The sequence below is a fragment of the Schistocerca cancellata genome, unplaced genomic scaffold (assembly GCF_023864275.1).
Source record: "Schistocerca cancellata isolate TAMUIC-IGC-003103 unplaced genomic scaffold, iqSchCanc2.1 HiC_scaffold_732, whole genome shotgun sequence".
In the NCBI taxonomy this organism is placed as follows: domain Eukaryota; kingdom Metazoa; phylum Arthropoda; class Insecta; order Orthoptera; family Acrididae; genus Schistocerca; species Schistocerca cancellata.
The window spans coordinates 5325835-5351683 of NW_026046743.1; the positions used below are offsets into that span (position 1 = coordinate 5325835).

General features: G+C 39.3%; 1 protein-coding gene across 1 annotated transcript; it reads left to right on the plus strand.

The window, feature by feature from the left end:
• Window positions 1-245: 245 nt before the first annotated feature.
• On the plus strand, window positions 246-25453 carry LOC126141641 (T-complex protein 1 subunit gamma-like). Its single transcript, XM_049915278.1, has 7 exons — window positions 246-380; window positions 455-516; window positions 1191-1367; window positions 24026-24180; window positions 24261-24447; window positions 25004-25153; window positions 25265-25453. Exons 1-7 carry the CDS (start codon window positions 344-346, stop codon window positions 25451-25453), a joined length of 957 nt encoding a protein of 318 aa, XP_049771235.1. The 5' UTR covers window positions 246-343.
• The last annotated feature ends 396 nt before the right edge of the window (window positions 25454-25849 follow it).

Here is a 25849-nt window from a genome sequence, read left to right on the forward strand (position 1 = left end):
ATCTGAGCAATTTTGCTCGAACCCGCAGCTCCAATTTCCATATTTGTGCAGATCTAATACGTTTTGCCTGCCTATATGTGCTGTATCGATTTTTTGGACGAAAAATAAATAAATAAATAAATAAATTGGACCGAAAATGTGGAAAAGCAACAATTACAGTGAAAAAATTGTTTTTCTGTGGAAATATTAAACCCAGTTCATTCGTCTGATTGTTGGTCTAGAGAAGTGGTGTATCTTTGGTTGTTCAGTGATGTACTATCATTGCGATCTATCTTTGTTACGCACGCCTGCTGAGACAGTTGAGTCTTTGCTGTGTAACTTAACCACAAAAAAGGAGTGAAACATGTTTGGGGCAGGAGCGGCACCTATCTTAGTTCTAAGTAAGCATTTTTATTGCAGTACATTAAATATTTTCGTTTATTGTTCTGTATTAACTCATTGTTGTGATCCGCAGGCCAAAATACGAAGAGGGATGCCGGCAGAAAGGTTCAGGTGGAGAACATAGGAGCTGGAAAGGTAAAAAGACAAGACACCACGAGGATGTTATGATACTTTAGAAGTGATACATTGTGTTTCATGAAATTATGTATGTTCAGACACGATGATGCCATGTTAATCACCTGTCGCTGATTAACGAGAACTAACTGAAGAATCAAACAAGTCATACTCGTAGTAGGGAGAGTGTGATCATATAGTTATCTGCGCTAGGAATATAGTAGTGTATCAAATATCTGACGCTTTGAATTACGCCTCTCAGTCCGCGTTTTGTGAAATATCCCCAGATGAAGAAGTCAGTGTAGACTGCGATATTGTTTCATACGATCCTTACAACTTTCTGTGCTAGTGAAATGTGTTAACGGCTTTGATTTCACGTAACACCCAATAATGTAACATCTCGGCACGCAGTGTGAAATCGGCCATGATTCGCAATATAAAACTATCCGTTTATGCAGTAAAGGTGCTGGAAGTATCTATGTTTGACACACCCATTTTAGCTGTCAGATAATTCATCTTCCATTTAACTAAATCCACAGTTTATGATGCAGGGTTGGACTCATTTTTGTCGGAACTCACTTAAGTGAAGTCAGGCCTAAGTCGATGATAAGGAACGTCATAGAATGTGTGTATGTGTGTGTTTGTTGTGTTGATCATCAAAGAGTTACTAACTAATTACATTTATTGTATTGCAGGCAATAGCTGATGTTATAAGAACATGTCTTGGGCCACAAGCAATGTTGAAAATGTTAATGGATCCAATGGGAGGAATTGTTATGACTAATGATGGCAATGCCATTTTGAGAGAGATAACGGTGCAACATCCAGCTGGCAAGTCTATGATAGAAATAGCACGTACACAGGATGAAGAGGTATTTCTGCTATAGTATCGTATGTGTACTACTGGCTTCATAGGCCACATAAATACAGTGTGTAAATTTTCTTCTTTGGAGTAAGATCTGTAAGCAGAAATGATAAATTTGTATTAAATTATGTAGCATTTGTAACAAGCTTAACTCGTGTTGTGTAGGCTAGGTTTCTGGGTTATACTGTGACTTAAACAAATAATATTAAAAAATATATATATATACAGCGTTCTGCTACACCAACACAGCCACAGAAATAAGATACTTCCCTTGACCTACATAGGTCTATCACAGCCGTTGATACCAAAACACCAACACCTTCAACTTCAGAAAGTGCAACCAAAACCTCAAAAACCCAAATACTCCATATTCACTAAATCAATTAAAACACAACCGACCAACTGTAAATATACAACACACAAAACATCACAATGACTATAGAATGAAACCGAAACAGAAATTACTTACCAACAAAAGCCTCTGGTAATACCACCTAGGTTGGCCGCCACCACACACACACACACACACAGACCTCATTTTGTTCCCACAAACGTTACACCTAACATATTCAGCAATAAGGCTGAACACCTGCAGAAACTGTATGACAAGACATCATATCATCACCCATTTCAGAACATAGTGATGCACTCATGAGCTTCACTGTCATATCATACTTAACAAAAATGCAATTTAAAAATTAGACTTCTTTCCACGCAACAGACAACAAACCAATCAGACTTAACAAAAATGCCAAACACATAAACAAAAATAACCTTAATAATAATGCACTACCTAAATTCAAAGCCACATTAAATTCAGCATGTCAACTTTCACCACCGTAGGGCACCATTAAATACAACATGACATTTACAAACACAACAAACTCCCTGCTGTAGTGATGTCACATACCGAAACACGATTACGTCACAGGTCAAAGCAGACTGGTGGAATCACACACTTCCATTGACCTGTACATATAAAACTATGGCAACATTGATGTAGTACAGTCACACACGTCATAATTGCCATAAGTACCAAGAACCTAGTGGGAATATGGAGCATTTTGGTGTGTGTTTTCTTATCATTAATATCTTAAAACTTGTTAACAATTTTGAAAATATAAGATTGCAGGAAGGGAGAGGTTTTCAGCAGGGACTAAAATGCAGTTACAGAATATGTAACACATTACAAAAATTGATTGTTGGGACAGAATTGTTGCCATCCTAAATTCACAAATCACCTCCCTACATAACCCAGACTTAAAGCTACACTACAGAGCGTGCCGACATTTCAATCCTCACTCTAGAAAAATTGTACAAATATCAATGTCACTTGTCATAGAATGGCAGTATTGTGAACATTGTTACACCTCCTGTTTGGCAATCACATTTAGGTTTCCTGCGATTTCACTGTAGCCTATAGTTCAAAGAAAGTTCGTACCACTGCAAAATATACAGCTCATATCCTTCACCAACTCAGCTTCAACTTGGTGACGCTTTGGCAAGATGGTAAACTCTAATCATCCTTCCTTGTAACAATGGTAGTATAAATGTGTCTTTGTTTAGTGACAGTGTTTAAGGGCTAATCTTGTTTCTGCCATTTTTATGATTGAGATCTACAAAATCCGTGATTACTCATGATTTACTCATTATTTCATTGTTTTAATGGCTGTGATGAACATTCCCTTCAAAAATGGCCTGTCTTGTGTATTAAATCTTGTTTCACTTTCCAAATTGATCTTTTTAGGGTTTTAGACGAAAAAACTAGTTGGACAAGCTACCAGAATATCGTCATCGTGGCTCTGTAAAGTACCTGTTTCCAACAGATTGGTAGTAAGTGATATTGCCCATACACCTCAGTTTTCCAGTTCTCCACATCAATTCGGATGAGGTTATCAGATGCAATGAGTGAGAGTAAGAAGTAATAATTTAAGGAAGCAACTGGAGGGTAGGAAGTGTTGGGCAAACAGGTTAGGAATTTTGGCACAGTGAGAAGACCTGGCTCATAATGATGTGGAAAAGTGAAAGCAAGGGGGAGCAAGATAGAAAAGTGAAAATAGGTGGTTGTGGGGTGTGAGTGTAGCTCTAACAGATGGATTGAGTAAGAGTGAAGTGGTGTGGAGAGGAGAATAGAAGGATGGATGTGTGTGTTGTGAAGATTGAGAGACAGAGCTCAGGAGGATTGCAGTATATCAGGGTATGATGTAAGGAAAATTCCCATCTACATATGTCAGAGAAGCAGGTAAATGGGACAGAGGAGCCATATGGAACAGATTTTGAAGCATCCATTGGAATGAAACATGTTGTACTTAACCTCATGCTCTGCCATTGATTGGTTGAATTTCCTTGTGGTCAGGCAGTGGTGGTGGCTATTCATATGCTGGACAGCTGCTTGGTGCTTGTGCCCACATAAAAGCCTGTACAAAAGTTACAGCAGAGTTGATATGTTGCTACTGCTTTCACATGTGGCTCTGTTGCTAACAGGCTATGATATCTGGGTAGTTGCACAGGATACATCACACACTTTTGGGTCTTCCATAGAGGTACTACCCCAGTAGCAATGGCATAAGGACGGCACATGGTGTTCCGCAGATTAGGTGACTACAAAATATTAATTTTGAGAGATGGAAAGGATTTTGGGTACAATGTTTTTCATTTCAGGGGACAATGAGAGGTAGTAAACTCCCAGCAAAACATGTAGTTAATTTATTCCAAATCAGAGTGATATTGGGTAGTAGTGGGTGCTCTTTTGCCGCTGTTTTTTTGGGAGTGACTGGAAAGTCTCAGATATTTGTCGATATGACACAGTAGACGTGTTTGTGGACTAGGTTTTGAGGCTAGTGCTACTCTGTGAAGGCTCAATGGGGCCTTGGGCATACTGGTCAAGGTATTGCTCATCACCGAATATGTGCTATCCATGGGCAGCTAGACTTTATAAGAAAGCCGTTTTGGTGTTGAAGGGTCAGCAGCTATCAAAGTGTCAGAGGTTTTCATGGATCCTTTGGAGAAGTTGTCTCCAACAGAGTGGCGTATTGAGTTAAAAACCATCTGAATTGGATATGTTAGAAGCTGTGGAAGGTTTCTCCCAGATGTCCAGTAAACATGTTGATATGAGTGTGTGAGATGAATGCCCATGGGCATCCTGCATATCTGTCTATATATCTTCCCTTCAAAGAAGGTGGTGTGTGTGTGTGTGTGTGTGTGTGTGTGTGTGTGTGTGTGTGTGTGTGTGTGTGTGTGCGCGCCCACATCACAGTAGTGACAGCAATAATAGGATATGAAAACTTAAAGCAATGGTGTTCTTATATGACTTTATGGTGTGGGGAAATGGAAGAGGAGAGGTATTAAAAAGGCTAAATGTATGGGTGGAAGTGGTGGGACAGTATGGCTGGAAACTTGATGCAAGTAAGTCTGAATGGTGGTGACACCAAGGAATAATATAAGAGTAGTGACGGATGTAAGTATTAGAGAGAAGTGTGCTGTTCAAGACTTTCCTGACGTGATAAATGCTTCATTGGTTCATGGGTGTCACATGAGATAATGTTGTGGAAGCCACACAATATTTCATGAAGTACTTACTGATGTGTTGCTGCAATGGCTTGCCAATATATATGCCGACTCGCTAGAAAAATGCAGGCACTAAGGGGCTATAACGTCATTTTAGACAAATCATAGAACACGGTGACATCCAGTAGCCCTCCCTCGGTCGGGGAAACAGCCCCAGTCTTCGCATTCACGATGAGGGAAAAGTGCAGCAGTGTGTTGGTGCCCAGTTCAAGTGTGCAGACTTTTGATTCTCTGTCTGTGGTGACTCAAACTCTTTCGTATCCGGCCAACGATGCCTTAGTACCGTCAATGTTGGTTCCCATGCCTTGCTGAGTTGAAATCCTGTGTGTCTATTGATCAGGTCGTCACTTTTTCGGATTTAGATTGCTTCTTTAATGATGAAGTTCCAGTAAATGGAAGCGAATAGAAGGATCTTTGTCTCTTCGTTATCCATGCTTTGTCCTGTGTCAATTTCTACATCTACATGGATACTCTGCAAATCACATTTAATTGCTTGGCAGAGGGTTCATCGGACCACCTTCACAATTGTCTATTGTTCCAATCCCGTATAGGGCATGGAAAAACAAACACCTGTATCTTTACACGCAAGCTCTGATTTCCCTTATTTTATTATGAAGATCATTTCTCCCTATGTAAGTCAGTGCCAACAAAATATTTCCACATTCGGAGGAAAAATTTTGTGATGGAAATTTCGTGAGAAGACTCCTCCGCAGCAAATAATGCCTTTCTTTTAATGATGTACACTCCCAAATACTACATCATTTCAGTGACACTCACTCCCGTATTTTGTGGTAATATAAAACAGCTGCCCTTCTTTGAACTTTTCAATATACCCCGTCAATCCAATCTGGTAAGGATCCCACACTGCGCAGCAGTTTTTTACCATATGTTGGTGGCGTGTCCTTTAAGATTGGCTGGCTGTTCAAAAAACATCAAATGAAATGTATCTTCCACCTCCAGCACAAGTGTAAACTGTGCTGGGTTTTGTAAGTAAAACCTAGGTCTAAAGAGGGTGGGTATATATTAAATCCCGTGCCAGTGTGGGAAATCATATACTGCCCAGATGTGTGGCACTGTTACGGATAGATGCCAGCGAGAAAAGTCTGCTGTGGCTGAACGCTGTCTTGACACAGGACACAGCATAAACTACGGAGAGACAAAGATCGTTTCGTCCGCTTCCATGTACTAGGCGTCATCATTAAAGAAGTAGTCGGAATCCGTATAGGTCCTGATCAATAGAGACACAGGATTTTAACTCAGCAAGGCATGGGAACTAGCATTGGTGGTACAAAGACATTGTCGGCTGCAGACAAAGGAAACAGAGTCAACATAGACAGAGAATCAAAGTCCACGCGCTTAAGCTGGGTGCCAGCCCACTGCCCGCTCGCACGCTGGGCGTCTGCACTTTTCCTGCATTGCAAGTGCAAAGACTGTGGCCCGCTTCACCAACAGGGGGCACTAGATGTTGCTGTGCTCTATGATTCATCTACGATGACTTTATAGCCCCATCCCTTGGCGCCTGCACTCTTCTAGTGAGTCAGCATATATATTGGCAAGCCATTGCAGCAACACATCAGTAAGCACCTGAAGATGATGATCAGCTGTCCCAGTGAAATATTGTGCTGCTTCAACATTATATGACGCAATGCCAGTGAACCAATGGAGCAATTAGAAAACAATGTTTCAAGTACCTTAGGAGCACAGTAGAAGACAGGAGGGGGAATGGTTAAGGGATTAGTGAAAGTAGGTGGTAAGCCCATGGATTCCAGCAGAATGTTAGGAGTCTGTTGTGGAGTAAAGATGTGCCACCCTCACATATGCATAAGAAACATTCTAATGAAGTGCAGGTAGACAGGATGTGGGCTTGAGAGATAAAATTTCAAAGCAGTAGCATTGGACTTACTATGAAGGGTAGAATAAGGAATGAGATGCAGTGAGAAATAGTGAAAGAGAAGCCTTTGTAAGAGCGCATAGAAAAGACAAGACTGAGGTGGTACGGGCATGTGAAAAGAACAGGAGTTGGTTGGATATGATGTTAGACATCAGAGCTTGATAAAGACCAAGAGATAGTATTGTTGGACTGAAGGAATGTTGGAAGATGAGAGGAGGAGACAGGAACAGAGCGAAAAGAGAAATTAGATGGGAGTACAGGAAAACTTGGATGGTCTCACAGACAGACACACCGAGGGACTGCAAAATGTAGATGATGACAATGACGAAGACAATGATGACTCACGCCTCCCCCCCCCCCCCCTCACGTGCAATTTCACGCCCTTCTTGGGCCGCTTCAGTAGTATTGTCATCCAGTTTGTCTCAATAGGATGAGTTTGAAATGAGTGACGACATGATGCCTGTCATTTCAGCCTGTCCTAGGGGTGACATATTCAGTGTCCAGAAATGTCATAGTATGCCATCATAAAACAAGTTCCATAATTTTTCAACAGATTGACATCAGAGATACATGGCTATACTTTTTTTATCTGTCTATTCTGTGACCCTTCTTGAAAACAGGAAACACCTGCACTATTTTCCGACCTGCGCTATTTTCCAGTCATAGGAATTCTTTGCTCCTCAGTTACCTAGGACACACTGCTGCTTATTTCGCGTCAGATAAAAAAAATTATGAGGATTTTCTGGCAAGGCAGCAGATATAGAATTTTACTTTGGAATTCAGTGATCACTTCATAAGATGGACTCTTTTTGCTTTTACAGCATCTTTAACATAGCTGTCGAACCTCAGAGGGCCTTTCCCATCCATCACACCTTTACTCAGCTCCTACCTGTCAAGGATATTGTACAGTACTCTTGTACCTTGTCCAGTTTGCTTAACATTTTCACTGCCGGCCGCGGTGGTCTCGCGGTTAAGGCGCTCAGTCCGGAACCGCGCGACTGCTACGGTCGCAGGTTCGAATCCTGCCTCGGGCATGGATGTGTGTGATGTCCTTAGGTTAGTTAGGTTTAAGTAGTTCTAAGTTCTAGGGGACTGATGACCACAGATGTTAAGTCCCATAGTGCTCAGAGCCATTTAAACCATTTAACATTTTCACTGCTGAATGTGAGTTTTACATGTTGACCCTTCAGGTAATCAGCAATGTGTTTTTTTGTCACTTGCTATGCAGAAATAACTTCTAATTTTTCTGTACATTCCTATTCATAGCTGTATTCAGTGATGCTATAACTGCTTTATGACACTGATCCCATTTCTGTGTTAATGGACATGAAAAGTTTCAGGCTGTTGGTGACATGGAGACCTTATGTGTTATATTCATAATGCTGTTAAGGTAGCATCTGGTTTTAGCCACTTTTCTGCCCCTAGTGCTAGGGGGCATTATTACTGTTCACAAGTGAGACTAGTTCAGGGACCTTTCCATACATGCTCCTCCAGTTAACTGAATACCATGTTAACATTTAATTTCTCCTATATGCCATGACAAATTCTGCTCTAACTAATGCTGATTGTATTCTTCCTGTCTGAAATCAGAATATATATTATAAGGCCTTTGGAGGGATTTCTCTGTATTATTTCCAAAATGAGCTATACCACTTTGCAATAAAGATTTTAGTCAGAAGTAGAAAACGAGTTCCTTTAAACAATTTATTATGGCTGTGAATCCTTGCATCAGTAAGATTATAAAATTGTTTGGAAATACTGTTGTACAGTAGCAATTTCAGCTCCATTCTCCCAATGGGATGGCAGCACCTTGTGAAACCAGTCTTGTGCAAGACATCTCCCTCCCCCTGTTTGCCTTGTGGAATAATCACTATGATCATAAAATTATTCCAGTAAATTATTATGAACAATGTCCTTTGAGAAAGCATCCAAGTGAGTGATAGTTCTTCTTCCACTAGTATCTTTCCTCAGAAATGAAAATTGTACTTCAGGATCACAAGTTTACATTCTCTGTACTGTTGCACATATTCTCTGCAATGTTCTGAGTGAAACACCTCACACCTGTTCTGTTACAATCTGCAATGCTCATAAGATTTAATCACTGTAGAATTGCCTTTAAAGTTGCGAAGACATTTGTTTGTCTGTATATGACTCCATTTGTTTGGCTCCACGTGTGTTATAACTTGAATCATATTAATACACAAACAAGAGTAGCAGCAATATGCGTTGAAAATCGGCTCTCTTTAAAACATACAACACTTCCATACAATGAATGATCAGTAGCGGAGAAGTTACGAAATCGTGTCAGTGGTAGCATGAATTGCAGTGTTGTCACATGGAACTTTTCAGTGTTAGATGCATTTGTAGCAGTTGCTTTGTATGATGCTATCTGGGTGGCAGCTGTAATGGAAATGACAATATAGCAACAGTGTGTGCTAAAAGTCATGTACCAAACTGTCTAAGCCAAAGGCTTCTCATTGCCAATTACAAATGAAGGGAAGGCAGTGGGTGGGCTGACTGATATTTACCTCAAAATTACCAGTTTCACTGCTGTGTAGAGCAGAAAGTTTTGAATCCAGTCACATAACTAGTTTAATATTCTGTAAGGTCATATTTTGCTCACTAAGTAACACTGTGAAACTGTGTTGGATACCTTTCACAAGTCAAGAAACGTATTGTCAAACTATTTGATGTTATGTATGGTCATCTGAAGAGAGCAAACCGACTGTCACAAGAACTTCGTTGGCAGAATCGGTGTTGATTCCTGTAGAGGAGACTTTTATTCTCCATAAAGATCATTGCTGTAACTACCAAATTTGTGTGTGTGTCACTTCATAGTTTGCGCATGAAGTTTGTGCTTAGTTCAGCCACTAGAGGCCACCTGGCCTGCTAGTATGAAAGCAGTAGCATGCACAGCCTGCCGGCTGTGCCCCCCGTTAGAAGTAATGACTATATAGGTTGGAGCGCAAGGCTCTGTCAGCCACTTGTGTGTTGTCTGTTGTTTGTACTTTGTCTCTCATGTGTTTATGCTTTTTCATGTAATAAAGTTACAGTGTTCTTGGATTAGAGCAGTCACAATATGTGAACCATCAGATGACACTTCTTGAAAACAGGTTTTACATGGGTCTTTTCCAGTTGCTTGGTACCCTTTGTTTCTCCAGCAGCTTACAAGAAACTGCTGCCAGAAGGACATAAAATTCTCTCACTTAACCTGTATAAAATCATTTGGGTGTCTCAGCAATGTAGGAAAAGATAGATTGCTACTTACCATAAAGCTGACATGTTAAGTTCAGGGTGTATACGACCCGGGACAACTGGGAGATCCGGGAATATTTTCATCCGGGAGAAAACCGGGAAAAGCCCGGGAATTGTTTAGAATTCCGGGAATTTTTCATTGTTTTAGTTTTCAGTTAAATTTTTGTGATTTTGACTGGTAAGAACCAGTACTCTAACAAAGGATATTATTGTATCCCGCTACTGCAGAATAATACTACAGCAACAAAACTTGAACGGGAGGGGGAAAAAAAACGAAAATAAAACTTAAGTTGCAAAGGAAATCCGCCCTATACAACAAAACAGTGCTCATACAAATGTCTGCCAACAGTAAAATGTGTCAAAGGCTTTAGGAACACTATGCAATGCTTTATAACAACAAATTGCCTCCTATGAGCATGACATGACAACTGTTAAAATTAGATTCGTTTGAACAGTTGCAGGCGGGCTCGTGCGCATGCGCAGTTGAGCCACGTATGAGTAGTACCTCTCTCGCATCTGGTTACGGAAGTGTGGCTGGGCGCCACTACTTCATATTGCCCCAGTTCGGAAATATCGTAGATCTGGGGCTGATGCACAGAGCAGTCAGAGTTGTAGTGGGGAGGTGGGTCGTCTCCACGTGAACTGTGTTTACGTTCAGTGATTTTGTTGTTTCCTTTTCATTTATTGCTCTCACGTTAAATGATAACGAAATGGATTTTTGTGGCCGGGAGCTATGAAATGAATTAAAATACGTTCGCATAATTACGGCAGGCTGAAATATGTTAATAGTTTCAGATTTTATTTCCACCTTTGACAGTCAAGCATTAATCGCATTACAGAACAATGAAGTTATTTTTGTCGGTTTGCTAAACAGATTTGGCTTTTATTAATCCTTTCTACTGAGGCAGTCAATTTATTTGAAACGAAGTGTTTAATTTCACACTATTGGTTAGTTTCAACAGTTTGCTGCATTTCAAGTGCACATATGGCATTATGCTATATTAAAGAACTAAACATGACTACTGGTACTCCAAGAAAATTTACATACGGGTGTGCATTTTAAGCTGAATTATGCGAAATCCCGACGCTCTTGAAGTATCCTTTGATGTCTTGTTTCTTTTGTGACATAATGTAAGATCTTCTAATGTTTTACACGTACGAACATATGGGCTTCCTGCGTCATCGTAGCTGCACAAGAGCGGTGACGCCAGTTATCTGGCACTTTCTTGCAATTGCTGAAACGAACCTGTTTCTAACAGGTCGCAGGAAAATATTGCGAATGGCGGTTTGAAAAGCGTTACATTCAAAGCAGATTTCCTTTTACGCAACATGAACTATGTGCGAGAATGTACGATGAATTTCTTAAATCACAAAGCGTTTGACTCTCATTTAAAAATCAATTCTTTGAGGACGACCATTTAGAAGAATTTCAAGCCCAGAAGATGAGACATTTGCGTTGTTATTAAAAATTTTACTGGCACATTTGTGTGATGTATCTTAAAGTGTAACACGCGCAGAAAGAACAACATTATATGTGGAAGCTTAGCTTCCCTTCCAAATTATCAATCTTCGAGACCAATATTATATGTGAATGCTATGTATATTATTTTAAGCCATTAACTTTTCTTATTTGTGTATTCGCGCTACTTAAAGAGTGATCTTGCTATTGGCTGACTACATCGCGTGTCCTATTGCTGTCATCAGCTGGCGAGATCACGTGAATTAGCTATGACGCTTACAAAAGTGCATCGCAATCTCGATTTCAATGCTTCGGAAAGTGACATGCGTTGTTTGGTGGAATTCAAATTTATACCTTCGTAATACGAAAATATGCAGCGTACATGTTGCTGCACATCAAAACGTCTTTCAAAACGTGTTTTTCTCCCCGAGTTTCGCTTTCTGAAGTGCCGGGAAATTCTACGTCGGTATATAAAACCATAAACATTCAAAGTATTGATGACTTTTACAGTGCCGAGGAAGAGTATACTGTCACTTAACACGGAAAAAATGTATTTTCACCCGGGAGAAAGTGTATTTTTAACCGGGAAATCCGGGAAAAATCCGGGAATGTTTTTTCCTTGTCCACGTATACACCCTGTAAGTTGCAGACAGGCACAATTAAGACACTTAAATATAACCTTTCGGTCACAGCCTTTGTCAGCAAACGCACCTCATGCACACAACCCGCGAGATCCAGCAGCTAGGGCCAGGCGTTTTGGTTTGTGTGTTGTGATTTCTGAGGTTCTGGTTACCCTGAGGACACAGCTGTTTTTATCTGAATTCATATCGGATTTATCTTCTGTGTTGATGTTACAATCTCTTGCTTTCAAGCTTATCGTCTGACCACCACTCTTATTGACTGCATAGAACTGGAAGCTAATGCAACCCCTTTCATTGCTGTCACACATCATGGCAAGCATTGACAACATTTCAACACGAAACACCTGAGCACACCACTCTCCTTATCAAGACTCTGACAGTCTGCTGTAGAAATGAATACTATTGTTGAGTATTTGTCCAATTTTGAAGTCAGTTCAATTTCAGTTACAAATTGAGTCAGACAAACTGCAATTTAAATGTGGTAGAAGTTCCTAAAATGCTAAAGTACGCAGTTTCGAGTCCCATGGTTGGCGACATGATTTAATTTGCTTCCCGTTCACTGCTCCCCTCCATGCACTCATCTACTTGTCAGCCAAGCTGATATCACTGTTCCCCCACCAACCCTTCCATAGTGCTGTGCTTGAGCAAGTGTGATACATGGAATGCGGTATCTTCTAGGATGAAATTCATGTAACAGCAGCAGCTAATACATAAATTAAAGACTGTAGTCACAATTCAGTCCAGTTTTCCAACTTTCATTTGTCCCGCTGCCTACTAATGTCTGATGGTACTACCCCCATAAAAGGGCTTGCTGCTGTAATTTCTTTTCGCAATAACAGTTAGTTTAATATGATTTATTTTGTGTGCTAGATATTTCATTCTAGATTAATTTTCCTTCTTGTTTCATCTTAATGCCACCATCATGTGCTCCAATATTCTGGATATGTTAACTGCCACTGAATCTCTCATTTGCAACTGACTTACTAAATCACTACTATCTCATAATCAAACAAAATATTGATCTAGGTTCCGAATCAAGTAATATTTTTTGAAAGACAGCATTTCTGCTTATCAATGTTACCTTTACTTAAAAAGCAGGATTAATGTTTGTACGTGGTTATTGCAAATCTGTTCAAATACAACAAGAGCTTGGAAGTCGATAGAATGTAATGTTGTTTCCTCTTTTGTCAAAACTGGCAAATTTTAAGCAGTACAATAGGTTGTTGTAGTGGCTGGTTCATAGTTTCTCGCATATCCTTTACTCTAGCACTGTGTGTGTGTCAAATTTCATGTTATCGTTCAGGCAATATCAATACTGTATCGAGCACTTTGGTGTAACAGGATATCTTGAGTCTGTTCGTACACAAGTATCATTTGCTCAGCTCATTCCAACTGAATTATTCAGAATAAATCTGCATGTGCCACAATAGCCAAAGCTTCATCTACAAATGTAAAATGGCCCCTATGTACCCTATTAAACAACATAAAAATATTAACCTAAGTAGCAGTAGTTTAATCTACGAATATGATGACAACCCAGTATTTTTTGAATGATGAATTTGAGAAAAAGCTCATTTTATAATTGGGTAAATACAGTATGTTTTCTGCCACATTTGCTGAACTGACTGTTGCAAGTCTGCTTCTTCAACAATGTATACATAATGTACGAATAAATCACAGGAAAATAATAATTTCTGAAACTCCTGGAGGTGGATACATTGTGGTTGGTACAGTGGTTTGGAAGCTTGTTGAAAAGAGTACACAGTAGTGTAGAACAAAACTATTTGTAGGTTTGACTGGGAAGAACTGTAATACGAACAACACTCTCGTCATATCCGTATGCTTTCAGTTCATTCACTGAAGACACAACCATCGGTTGAGAGGTGAATGGAGACAGTACCACAGTAGGCGAACAAGCGAGGTCATAGACCAGTGAAACATTGATTATAAGTTACAACAAAGTCCAAACACAGCCTAGGAGTAAACAATGTAGCATTGGTCATTGCTACACTAGAGCTCGCTGTCAACTTAGATCGGTTGACAAGTGAGGCTGTGGCGGTCCACAGTAGCCCGTAAAGCTGTCGCAGGTGTTTTGCCACGTGCCTCAATACTGGCAGATTAGATTAGATTAGATTAATACAAGTTCCATGGATCATGAATACGATATTTCGTAATGATGTGGAACATGTCAAATTTTCCAATACATGACATAATTAAATTAATTTAACAACATACTTAAGTTGTTATCAACTTTTTCATTTTTTGTGTTTTTTTTATTTTTATTTTATTTTTATTTTTATTTTTTGATTTTTTTTTAAATTTATATCTAAAAATTCCTCTATGGAGTAGGAGGAGTTGTCATTCAGAAATTCTTTTAATTTCTTCTTAAATACTTGTTGGTTATCTGTCAGACTTTTGATACTATTTGGTAAGTGACCAAAGACTTTAGTGCCAGTATAATTCACCCCTTTCTGTGCCAAAGTTAGATTTAATCTTGAATAGTGAAGATCATCCTTTCTCCTAGTATTGTAGTTATGCACACTGCTATTACTTTTGAATTGGGTTTGGTTGTTAATAACAAATTTCATAAGAGAGTATATATACTGAGAAGCTACTGTGAATATCCCTAGATCCTTAAATAAATGTCTGAAATGAGTGAAAATAGGCGTAGTAAGCTAATTTACTAAGATGTTTATTACCAAAATTTGCAATGACCCTTATTGCATAAGTAGCTGAACTCAAACATTTCAGCAGATCATCAATGTGTTTCTTCCAATTTAATCTCTCATCAATGGCCACACCTAAAAATTTGGAATATTCTACCTTAGCTATATGCTTCTGATTAAGGTCTATATTTATTAATGGCATCATACCATTCATTGTACGGAACTGTATATACTGTGTCTTATAAAAATTCAGTGAGAGTCCGTTTACAAGGAACCACGTAGTAATTTTCTGAAAGACAGTATTGACAATTTCCTCAGTTAATTCTTGTTTGTCAGGTGTGATTACTATACTTGTATCATCAGCAAAGAGAACTAACTTTGCCTCTTCATGAATATAGAATGGCAAGTCATTAATATATATTAAGAACAACAAAGGACCCAAGACTGACCCTTGTGGAACCCCATTCTTGATAGTTCCCCAGTTTGAGGAATGTGCTGATCTTTGCATATTATGAGAACTACTTATTTCAACTTTCTGCACTCTTCCAGTTAGGTACGAATTAAACCATTTGTGCACTGTCCCACTCATGCCACAATACTTGAGCTTGTCTAGCAGAATTTCATGATTTACACAATCAAAAGCCTTTGAGAGTTCACAAAAAATCCCAATGGGTGGTGTTCGGTTATTCAGATCATTCAAAATTTGATTGGTGAAAGCATATATGGCATTTTCTGTTGAAAAACCTTTCTGGAAACCAAACTGACATTTTGTTAGTACTTCATTGTTACAGATATGTGAAGCTACTCTTGAATACATTACTTTCTCAAAAATTTTGGATAAAGCTGTTAGAAGGGAGTTTGGACGGTAATTGTTGACATCAGATCTATCCCCCTTTTTATGCAAAGGTATAACAATAGTATATTTCAGTCTATCAGGGAAAATGCCCTGTTCCAGAGAGCTATTACACAGGTGGCTGAGAATCTTACCTATCTGTTGAGAACAAGCTTTTAGTATTTTGCTGGAAATGCCATCAATTCCATGTGAGTTTTTGCTTTTAAGCAAGTTTATTATTTTCCTAATTTCAGAGGGAGAAGTGGGTGAGATTTCAATTGTATCAAATTGCATAGGTATGGCCTCTCCCATTAACAGCCTAGCATCTTCTAAAGACGACCTGGATCCTACTATATCCACAACATTTAGAAAATGATTATTAAAAATATTTTCAACTTCTGACTTTTTGTTCGTAAAGTTTTCATTCAATTTGATGGTAATACTGTCTTCCTATGCTCTTGGTTGACCTGTTTCTCTTTTAATAATATTCCAAATTGTTTTAATTTTATTATCAGAGTTGCTGATTTCAGACATGATACACATACTTCTGGATTTTTTAATAACTTTTCTTAATATAACACAATAGTTTTTATAATATTTGATAGTTTCTGGGTCACTACTCTTTCTAGCTGTCAGATACATTTCCCTTTTCCGGTTACTAGATATTTTTATACCCTTAGTAAGCCATGGTTTGTTACAAGGTTACTTACAAGTATATTTAACTATTTTCTTGGGGAAGCAGTTTTCAAATGCATCCTCTCACACTGTGCCTTGTGATCTTGATGGACTGTGCATATTTACATAGATTGATCAGTTGATATGTCAAGTGGGATTACAAGACTGGCTATTGAGAAACCATTTTCAGTAAATAGTTTACAAAAATCCTCTGTGATGATCATTCTAGTCATTTGCTGTTGGGATTACTCTTCAACTGTCTATTTCTTTGTTCTTAAACTTAATGACTAGCTATATTTTGCAACTCTTCTTTTAAAACTTTCTTAGTTATCCAGTTGTAAGATTCACTGGCTGTACCTGGTGGCAGTTGGGTGGCACGGTGCTACCGTAACAGCTTGTAGCTGATTCTGAATTGTAGTCTATCCATATTTATAAGTTGATGGTTGTCTCTTCATAATTTACATTATGTTACCAGATGGTGGTCAATATTAAATATCTTTTTCCTACAGTTCCTTGTGACCGTTTCATAGTTTTGCAATTTAGTGGGAATGTAAGGATAACATTCACGTAGCTGTGATAATTCCTACATTACTATATTAAACTGCACATATCTTACCCCTTCCCCACCTAGTTCTGGGAGAGATCTGATATTCCTCACTTTGTTTATACAATTCAAATAGTTTCTTGATAGTAATCCAGCATTTAAATGAAACACACAACACATTTGTAATTGTCTCGTGTCTAGTGATAGTGTTTTACAGTGTATTTGAAACTTACTGTAATACTGCTTATTGCAGGTTGCCTGTCTGCCAAGATGACAGAACTGCTTCAGTCTCTTGCTTGCCTTTATTGATTGCACACCTCATAAATCTTCTTCTTTTATTTTAACATCTCGGTAGTGGCAGAGATTTTCTCAATTTCAGTCATATTTCCTTCACAGCTTAGCCACTTTCCAGCGTGTGGTAGAGTACCTCATTTTTCCCCATTCCATTTGTGAGTGGGTGTGGCTAAAACTCATGAGCTTTTAATTCACAGTAAGTTATGTTTATTTATATTGGGTGTCAACATCCAGTCTCTGCACCAGTGGGGTATCTCGGCAGGTCTTCCTGGACTTCACCAGTCTTCTCGCATTGCAACCTTCCTGTTTGCAACTACGTCATCTGTGGACAGATTCACACCACTTCCAACATTATCCACTGGATCATTAAGAGAATTTGAAAGCAGTAACGACTTTTAATTTTTTTTTTTTTTTATTCAAAAAACTTAAAAACTTCTCACACACTGGCCTGATTTAGCTTCACTGATCAGGATAGTAAAAAAACCTGCGTATATTAAGGAGAATTTTCGTTGACAAAGCAGGCTTATCACATTCGCACAGTTCAATACTGTTCTGTCCTGATTAAATTGAGCTTAACTTAAATTCCATAAGGCAGTGAAGCAATTTCGAAGTCTCGGTGTGACAAAAATTGTCAGTCGATCTCCTGAAAACATTTGTAATAGTTATTAACTTTCGGTGATCACATGGGGAAGACCGGAGATCTGCTGGTAAGACCGTGTTAGCCTATTTATTTCAAGTAACTGGATATCTTGAGCATACAAAACGGCAGGTTCGTCCAGTGTAAATCAGACGTTCCCCACTGATCCCGTGCAACACAGCGTAGTAAGCAGACACTGTCAATAATAATCAGTTAAATAATACGCGAGCACACTTACTTTAGTTTAGTTCATGTATTAAATTCCTTCTCATACAGAATCTCATCAAAATGGTGACTCGCTCAACAATACATACAAATACATCCTCCTTGCATAAAAAGTTCTCGGTTTACTTGCCGCGTCAAATTTGGATAAAATCCCAAGCTTTCGATGACTACCTCCGTCATCTTCGTCAGGGGTAAAACTGACTGTCGTGGACCGGTGAGGCTTCCGCTTTTATAAGCAGTGGACGGCTTTTCATTGGCTGGATGACGTCACGGTGAAACCGATGCGTACTGAGGTGGCGGCCTCTATATCCATAGATTTTGTTTGCGCGCTTTATCCAGCGTTGCTTGCAGCGCCATCCATCACAACAGGCGGAGAACTGCGAGGAATGTAAGAAGTCTCCCTCTGCGCTCTTTCTATATCAATTGCGCGCTTCCATGCATTGCTGAGTGCATAACCGGAATCTCTGTTGAAATTATTTTCACGGAGTCTAATTTCAACTGCTTCCCTGAATACAGAGTCCCAATAGTTTGAAGCGTGAGCAAGTAGTCTTGTTTCATCGAATAAACTCTTATGTTTATTTAACAAACTGTGCTCAGCCACCGCTGATTTTTGTAGATACCTGTATTTCAGGTGACGCTGATGTTCCACACTGCGATCGGCGACAGTTCTTATAGACTGGCCCACATAACTTTTGCCACACTCGCAAGGAATGCTGTAAATTCCCGGTACTCTCAGGCCAAGATTATCTTTCACGGGTCGCAGCATTTCCTTGATCTTCCTGGGTGGCCGGAAGACTGGTCTGATTCCTTGCCGGCTTAGGACTCTGCCGATCTTGCTGGTCGTTGCACCGTGGAATGGTAGCCGCGCGATGTGTTGGTCCTCTTGATCTGTTCGAACAGCGTCCTTTCTTGGTTTCTTCGCCAGAGTAGATCTGATATCACGATCAGAATAACCATTTTTTATGAATACCATCGTCAGATGGTTAATCTCGGAGCCGAGATGATCCTTGTCCGAAATAGTCCTTGCTCTGTGTACCAAGGTGTTCAGCATAGCTCTCTTCTGAGCTGGGTGGTGAAAACTACGCGCGTTTAGATATAAATCTGTATGCGTCGGTTTTCTGTGCACAGAATGTTCGAGACGTCCATCTGATTTTCGCTCCACCAGTACATCTAAGAAGGGTAACTTTCCATCCTTCTCCATCTCCACCGTAAATCTTATGTTCTGATGTATACCATTCAAATGTTCAACAAACTGCTGCAGTGCCTCATTGCCATGTGGCCAGATTAAAAAAGTATCGTCGACATACCTCATTTCTCTCCTGAAATACTAAAGTTATTTCGACACACTTTGACGACCACCTATTTTTTGTATGGTGGAAAATATTATGAAATGATTGACGGAACAGCCATGGGTTCGCCGCTGTCACCAGCCATAGCTAACTTCTTCATGGAGGATTTCGAAGAACGAGCGTTGAACAGTGCTCCCTTACGTCCATCCTGCTTCTTCAGGTATGTCGACGATACTTTTTTAATCTGGCCACATGGCAATGAGGCACTGCAGCAGTTTGTTGAACATTTGAATGGTATACATCAGAACATAAGATTTACGGTGGAGGTGGAGAAGGATGGAAAGTTACCCTTCTTAGATGTACTGGTGGAGCGAAAATCAGATGGACGTCTCGGACATTCTGTGCACAGAAAACCGACGCATACAGATTTATATCTAAACGCGCGTAATTTTCACCACCCAGCTCAGAAGAGAGCTATGCTGAACACCTTGGTACACAGAGCAAGGACTATTTCGGACAAGGATCATCTCGGCTCCGAGATTAACCATCTGACGATGGTATTCATAAAAAATGGTTATTCTGATCGTGATATCAGATCTACTCTGGCGAAGAAACCAAGAAAGGACGCTGTTCGAACAGATCAAGAGGACCAACACATCGCGCGGCTACCATTCCACGGTGCAACGACCAGCAAGATCGGCAGAGTCCTAAGCCGGCAAGGAAGATAATCTTGGCCTGAGAGTACCGGGAATTTACAGCATTCCTTGCGAGTGTGGCAAAAGTTATGTGGGCCAGTCTATAAGAACTGTCGCCGATCGCAGTGTGGAACATCAGCGTCACCTGAAATACAGGTATCTACAAAAATCAGCGGTGGCTGAGCACAATTTGTTAAATAAACATAAGATTTTATTCGATGAAACAAGACTACTTGCTCACGCTTCAAACTATTGGGACTCTGTCATCAGAGAAGCAGTTGAAATTAGACACTGTGAAAATAATTTCAACAGAGATTCCGGTTATGCACTCAGCAATGCATGGAAGCGCGCAATTGATATAGAAAGAGCGCAGAGGGAGACTTCTTACATTCCTCGCAGTTATCCGCCTGTTGCGATGGATGGCGCTGCAAGCAACGCTGGATAAAGCGCGCAAACAAAATCTATGGATATAGAGGCCGCCACCTCAGTACGCATCGGTTTCACCGTGACGTCATCCAGCCGTCCACTGCTTATAAAAGCGGAAGCCTCACCGGTCCATGACAGTCAGTTTTACCCCTGACGAAGATGACGGAGGTAGTCATCGAAAGCTTGGGATTTTATCCAAATTTGACGCGGCAAGTAAACCGAGAACTTTTTATGCAAGGACTCCGTCGCGAAAGACTTCGTAGTCACATCCTCCTTCTTTCACGGCTAATCGGCAAGCCTTCCTCATTCTTTTCATAAGAGAAAACAGATAGCAGAGAAGCTATTCCATGGAGTAAATGGACGCTCCAAGGAATAATAGGGCTTGAAACTACTTTGCATTGATAATCATCGTATATTAAGCTAAGGAATCGGTAAGATAAGAAGAGATATTTCGAGATATGTACTGAGTTATACAATTTATAAAATTTCTGAAAATATCGCGGAGAGACCACTGCAAGAGACATTACAGACTTTATAACTCTCACTAGGGATAGTCTCGAGATTACCTTTACATCCATCCACTTTGTTCCATTAAGAGTGATATTGTGAGTTCTATCTTCAGAAAAGTTCTGAATCGAGTAAAAAATGTGATCTATTACTTGGGAAAGCTTTTATTTTGTTCACTAAATGGCAGTATGGAGTGCCTTCCAGAAGTCAAGGAACAGTGGATCCACCAGGTTGTCATTATATATGGTGCTCTGTCCTGTAGGCGAAGATGGCAAGCAGAGTTTCACGAGATCTCTGTTTGTGAAATCTGTGTCTCTTATTAAGAGATATTTTCATTCTCCAAAAACCTTAATGTTCGAGCATTAAAGAAGTTCTGTGATTTTGAAAGAGATTGATGTTAGCAAGGAAGGCCTAGAGTTACGTTTATCTGTCCAACGACCATCTGTGAAACAAACAGCTGTTAGAAGTGGAGCGAGGTCTTTTGCGTAATCTCTGTCCATCTTGTCCTTTCAACTGTTGAGAGAAGTGATGGTGCGGAATAGAAAATTAACCAAAATTGCTCAGTATCTGCCATTTCAACTTTCATGTGGCAATTGATAGGCGGAACGATATTCAGATCTTTCACGGAGAAACATTTTCAGAAACCAAATTCACTTATTTCTACCTCCGTTCTGTCATCTTCTACGTAAGTGCCAATTTTGTCCCTGTGGTGACTGAAAAAATAGCACTTAGATCTGGACAATATGTTCCTGCTCTGCCTTTAGTTTTGTGGGAGCAGAATTTATTTTGTCACGTTTTGTTCCGTAACGCTGCACTTATCGTATCTAATGTATCCCATGAAATGTGTAAATTGCCTATTTGCTGCCACGGTAACGTGATATAGTCAAATTGAGTGTATTCCATATGTAATATTTCCCACCAAAATCAATGCCGGTAACTAGCTCTGCTACGATCAATGCATTGTATCAAAACAGTCTCGAGGCATTCAGTGAATCGTGTGCATACATGCGAAAACCAACACTGCACTGAATGGTCTGAATTAGTGTAAATTAATTGACAAAATAAAAAGAATTAATTCTGTAATTTTTGAAGCTGAATCGCTTGTTTGGTGGGTGCAAATTTTATAGCAAATTGACTATCACTGGACTTGCTTGATTTCCAGCAGTGCATCTGGATTTTTCCAGTGTTGAGCAAATTTTTTTCTTACTCCATGTTCTTTTTAGGTTCCGAATCCACATTCACTTTTGTCTTTAGATTGTGGTGCTCAAAACAAAATTACAGATATGAGTTTATGAATCTGGAGATTGCACAAAATCTATCAAGTCTATAGTCCTATCTTCTCTTTGTTGTTGATAAAGTTTAAGTAGCAAATTGTTCATTTTAATGTGGTGTTTAAATAATATACACGACACAGATTTATAATTCTCATCTGGTGTATTCGATACTTAATATGTTACTTCTTATTGCCTCTCATCCACTCACCAAAATGACAGGAAAAAGCTTTACTCTTACTCTACGAGCTACTTGCAGAATTGGTGAGAGGTGAACATCCCTTACCAGCAATGTCTTAATGAGAATACTGTCATTATTTTATAGTGCTTAGTGAGTGCACCCTTTAACAAACACAATCACTGGTGTCTCAAAATGATGTATGAAAATGTCAGTAAATTCTACATCTACATCGACATCGTGCAAGCCACTGTATGGCGCACGAGTACCCCGTACCTCTGCTAGTCATTTCCTTTTCTGTTCCACTCGCAAATAGACAGAGGGGGGAAAAAGAAGACTGCATATATGCTTCAGTATGAGCCTAATTTCACATATCTTATCTTCGTGACATGCAATGTATGTTGGCGGCAGTAGAATGATTCAGCAGTTAGCTTCAAATGCAAAAATTTAGAAATTTTCTCAATAGGGTTCCTTGAAAAGAACATCACTTTCCCTCCAAGGATTCACATTTAAGTTCCCAAAGCGTCTCCATAACATGTTGTTCGAACTTACCGGTAACGAATCTAGCAGTCCGTCTCTGAGAATTGCTGCGATATCCTCCTATCCGACCTAGTACTGATCCCAAACACTTGAACAGTATTCAAGAATATGTCGCACCAGCACCCTATATGCAGTCTCCTTTACAGCTGAACCACTCTTACCTAGAACTTGCCCAATAAACTGGTCGACCATTCGCCTTCCCTACCACAGTTCTCACATGCTCGTTCCATTTCATATCATTTGCAACATTATGCCCAGATATTTAAATGACATGACTGTTCACAAGCAGGATACTACTAATGCTAAATATGAATGTTACAGGTTTGAATTTCCTACTCGTCAGCATTCCATTTCGTATCGCTTTGCAACATTATGCCTAGTCATGTAAACACATGACTGTTTACAAGCAGGGTACTACTAATGCTGTATCCAAACATTGCGGGTTTGTTTTTCCGACTCATCTGCATTAACTTATCTTCTACATTAAGAGCTAGCTGCCATTCATCACACCAACTAGAAATTTACTCTGTCATCTTGTATATTCTTCCAGTCGTGCAACTTCAACACCTTCCTGTACACCACAGCATTATCAGCAGACACCCACAGTTTGCTGCCCACCCTGTCACACTTCCCTGGAGCAGCAGAACAGAAGGCTACATGTGATATCACATGCTTCTAGTTTGCAGTTGTGCTGTTCGTATACTGTCTGCTGTTTTCAGTTGATTGTTATAGTTAATAGCTACTTATTACGAATATTTCCATACAGACGAGATCATGTAAATGCAGTGAATCATTAATTTATAGAGCTACTGGTTTCGTATTGCAAAGTTTTGATAGTGTCCACAGAGTATGGGAGATGAGTGCATCAATAAGTGAGTGCGTTGTCGTGTTGTAAATAGAAATTGATCAAAAGGAGAAAAAATATTATATTAGTAAATAAGCTGATTAACAAAAGAAATGAGTCTGCAAAACATGTTAGATGTTACGTGTTTCAGATGTTTTTAAGAACAACTTTTTTGTCTTTATTTTTATTATATGTTCCGTAATTATTTCTTTAAATTTCATTTTTTAAGGTTGGAGATGGAACCACATCAGTCATTGTTCTGGCAGGTGAAATGCTTGGTGTAGCTGAACAGTTTTTAGAACAGCAGATGCATCCAACAATTATTATTAGAGCATATAGGCAAGCGTTGGAGGATGCCGTGTCAATACTGCAAGAACGCATAAGGTTGGTTAGTAATATCTCTTTAAAATGGTGGATGAAGAGTTATTTGGTTTATTTTTAATTTATCTTATTTGTGTTTATAGTGTCCCAGTTGATACAAGTGACCGCAAGAAAATGTTGGATGTCATAAAGGCGTGTGTTGGGACAAAATTTATTGGTCGGTGGTCTGATTTGGCATGTTCTATAGCATTGCAGGCTGTAGAGACAATAACACTGGAAGAAAATGGTCGCCGAGAAGTTGACATAAAGCGTTATGCAAAAGTAGAGAAGGTAATATGTCTAATACTTTCCAGATGCAGTTAAATAGGTATGCGTTGGACATCTTCGATAGATTGTTGTTAAGTCTCTGTATCCTCTCTCTCCATCATTACACCCTCTCCCCATGACTTTTTGGGGTGTAGTTGGTAAATTCTGCTTGATTAATGGGAGAATATCTGTGTGGAAATTGTGAAAAATGTAAGCAAGTGAGAGTTTAAAGTTTTTATGTGATCTAGTGGCATGCTTAGATAACTCACTCAGGTGAACACTGCTTGTCTAAGATGGGTTCCACTGCAAGTACATCATAAAGTTTGTTTGCCCTAAATAATCACTGTGTATGGAAATAATTCCAAGTGTTTAACATAGGGAGTATGCCACTAGAATGTCATAAATTTGTCAATTGTTGTCGAAAAAACTTTTGGAGAAAAAGCTCTATTTTCTTAAACATTGAGGGGGGGGGGGTTAAATTTTAGTGAGTAATATGTTACATTCATTATCATCATTTTTTTTACCAGCTCAGTCGAAAGGATTTTCTGCCATAAGTAAATTTAAATTTTGTATCCTGTAGATTCCAGGTGGAAGTATTGAAGAGTCTCTTGTTCTTCGAGGTGTTATGGTGAATAAAGATGTTACTCACCCAAAAATGCGACGCTATATAAAAAACCCCAGGATTGTCTTACTTGACTGTGGTTTGGAATACAAAAAGGGTGAAAGTCAGGTAAGAGCCATTATATTACACACAAATATGTTCAGATCTTTACAAAGGTTATTTCTCTGGTGTAGTTATATTTCTGTTGAATGAAAAGCTACATGATTGTGAATCTTACAGACGAGTGTTGAAATCATGAAGGAAACTGATTTCACAAGAATTTTGCAACTGGAAGAAGAGTACGTGCAGAAGTTTTGTAATGATATTATCGCACTAAAACCAGATCTGATATTCACAGAAAAAGGAATCTCTGATCTTGCTCAGCATTATCTTTTGAAGGTAAGAGAAGCTGATTTCCCTCATTTCTGAAGAATAATCTGACATATAACAACTAAGGACAAATAGTTTTAAATATCAGATAGCATCAGCTGAAGGTGAATAGCTTGTAAAATGTTAAAGCTTTACAGCATTAATGTCTATTTGCATGCCATTGCATTTAATGTGATCAAATGATATAATGTGAAAAGGATAGATCGCTACTCACCATACGGACCTAGTGGAGATGTTGAGTTGCAGACAGGCTCAACAGAAAAATTGCAAAACAAGTAAGCTTACAGCTGAAAGATCTTCTTCTGAATCTCTCTCTCTCTCTCTCTCTCTCTCTCTCTCTCTCACTCTCTCTCACTCTCTCTCTCTCTCTCTCTCTCTCTCTCACACACACACACACACACACACACACACACACACACACACACAGTCACAGTG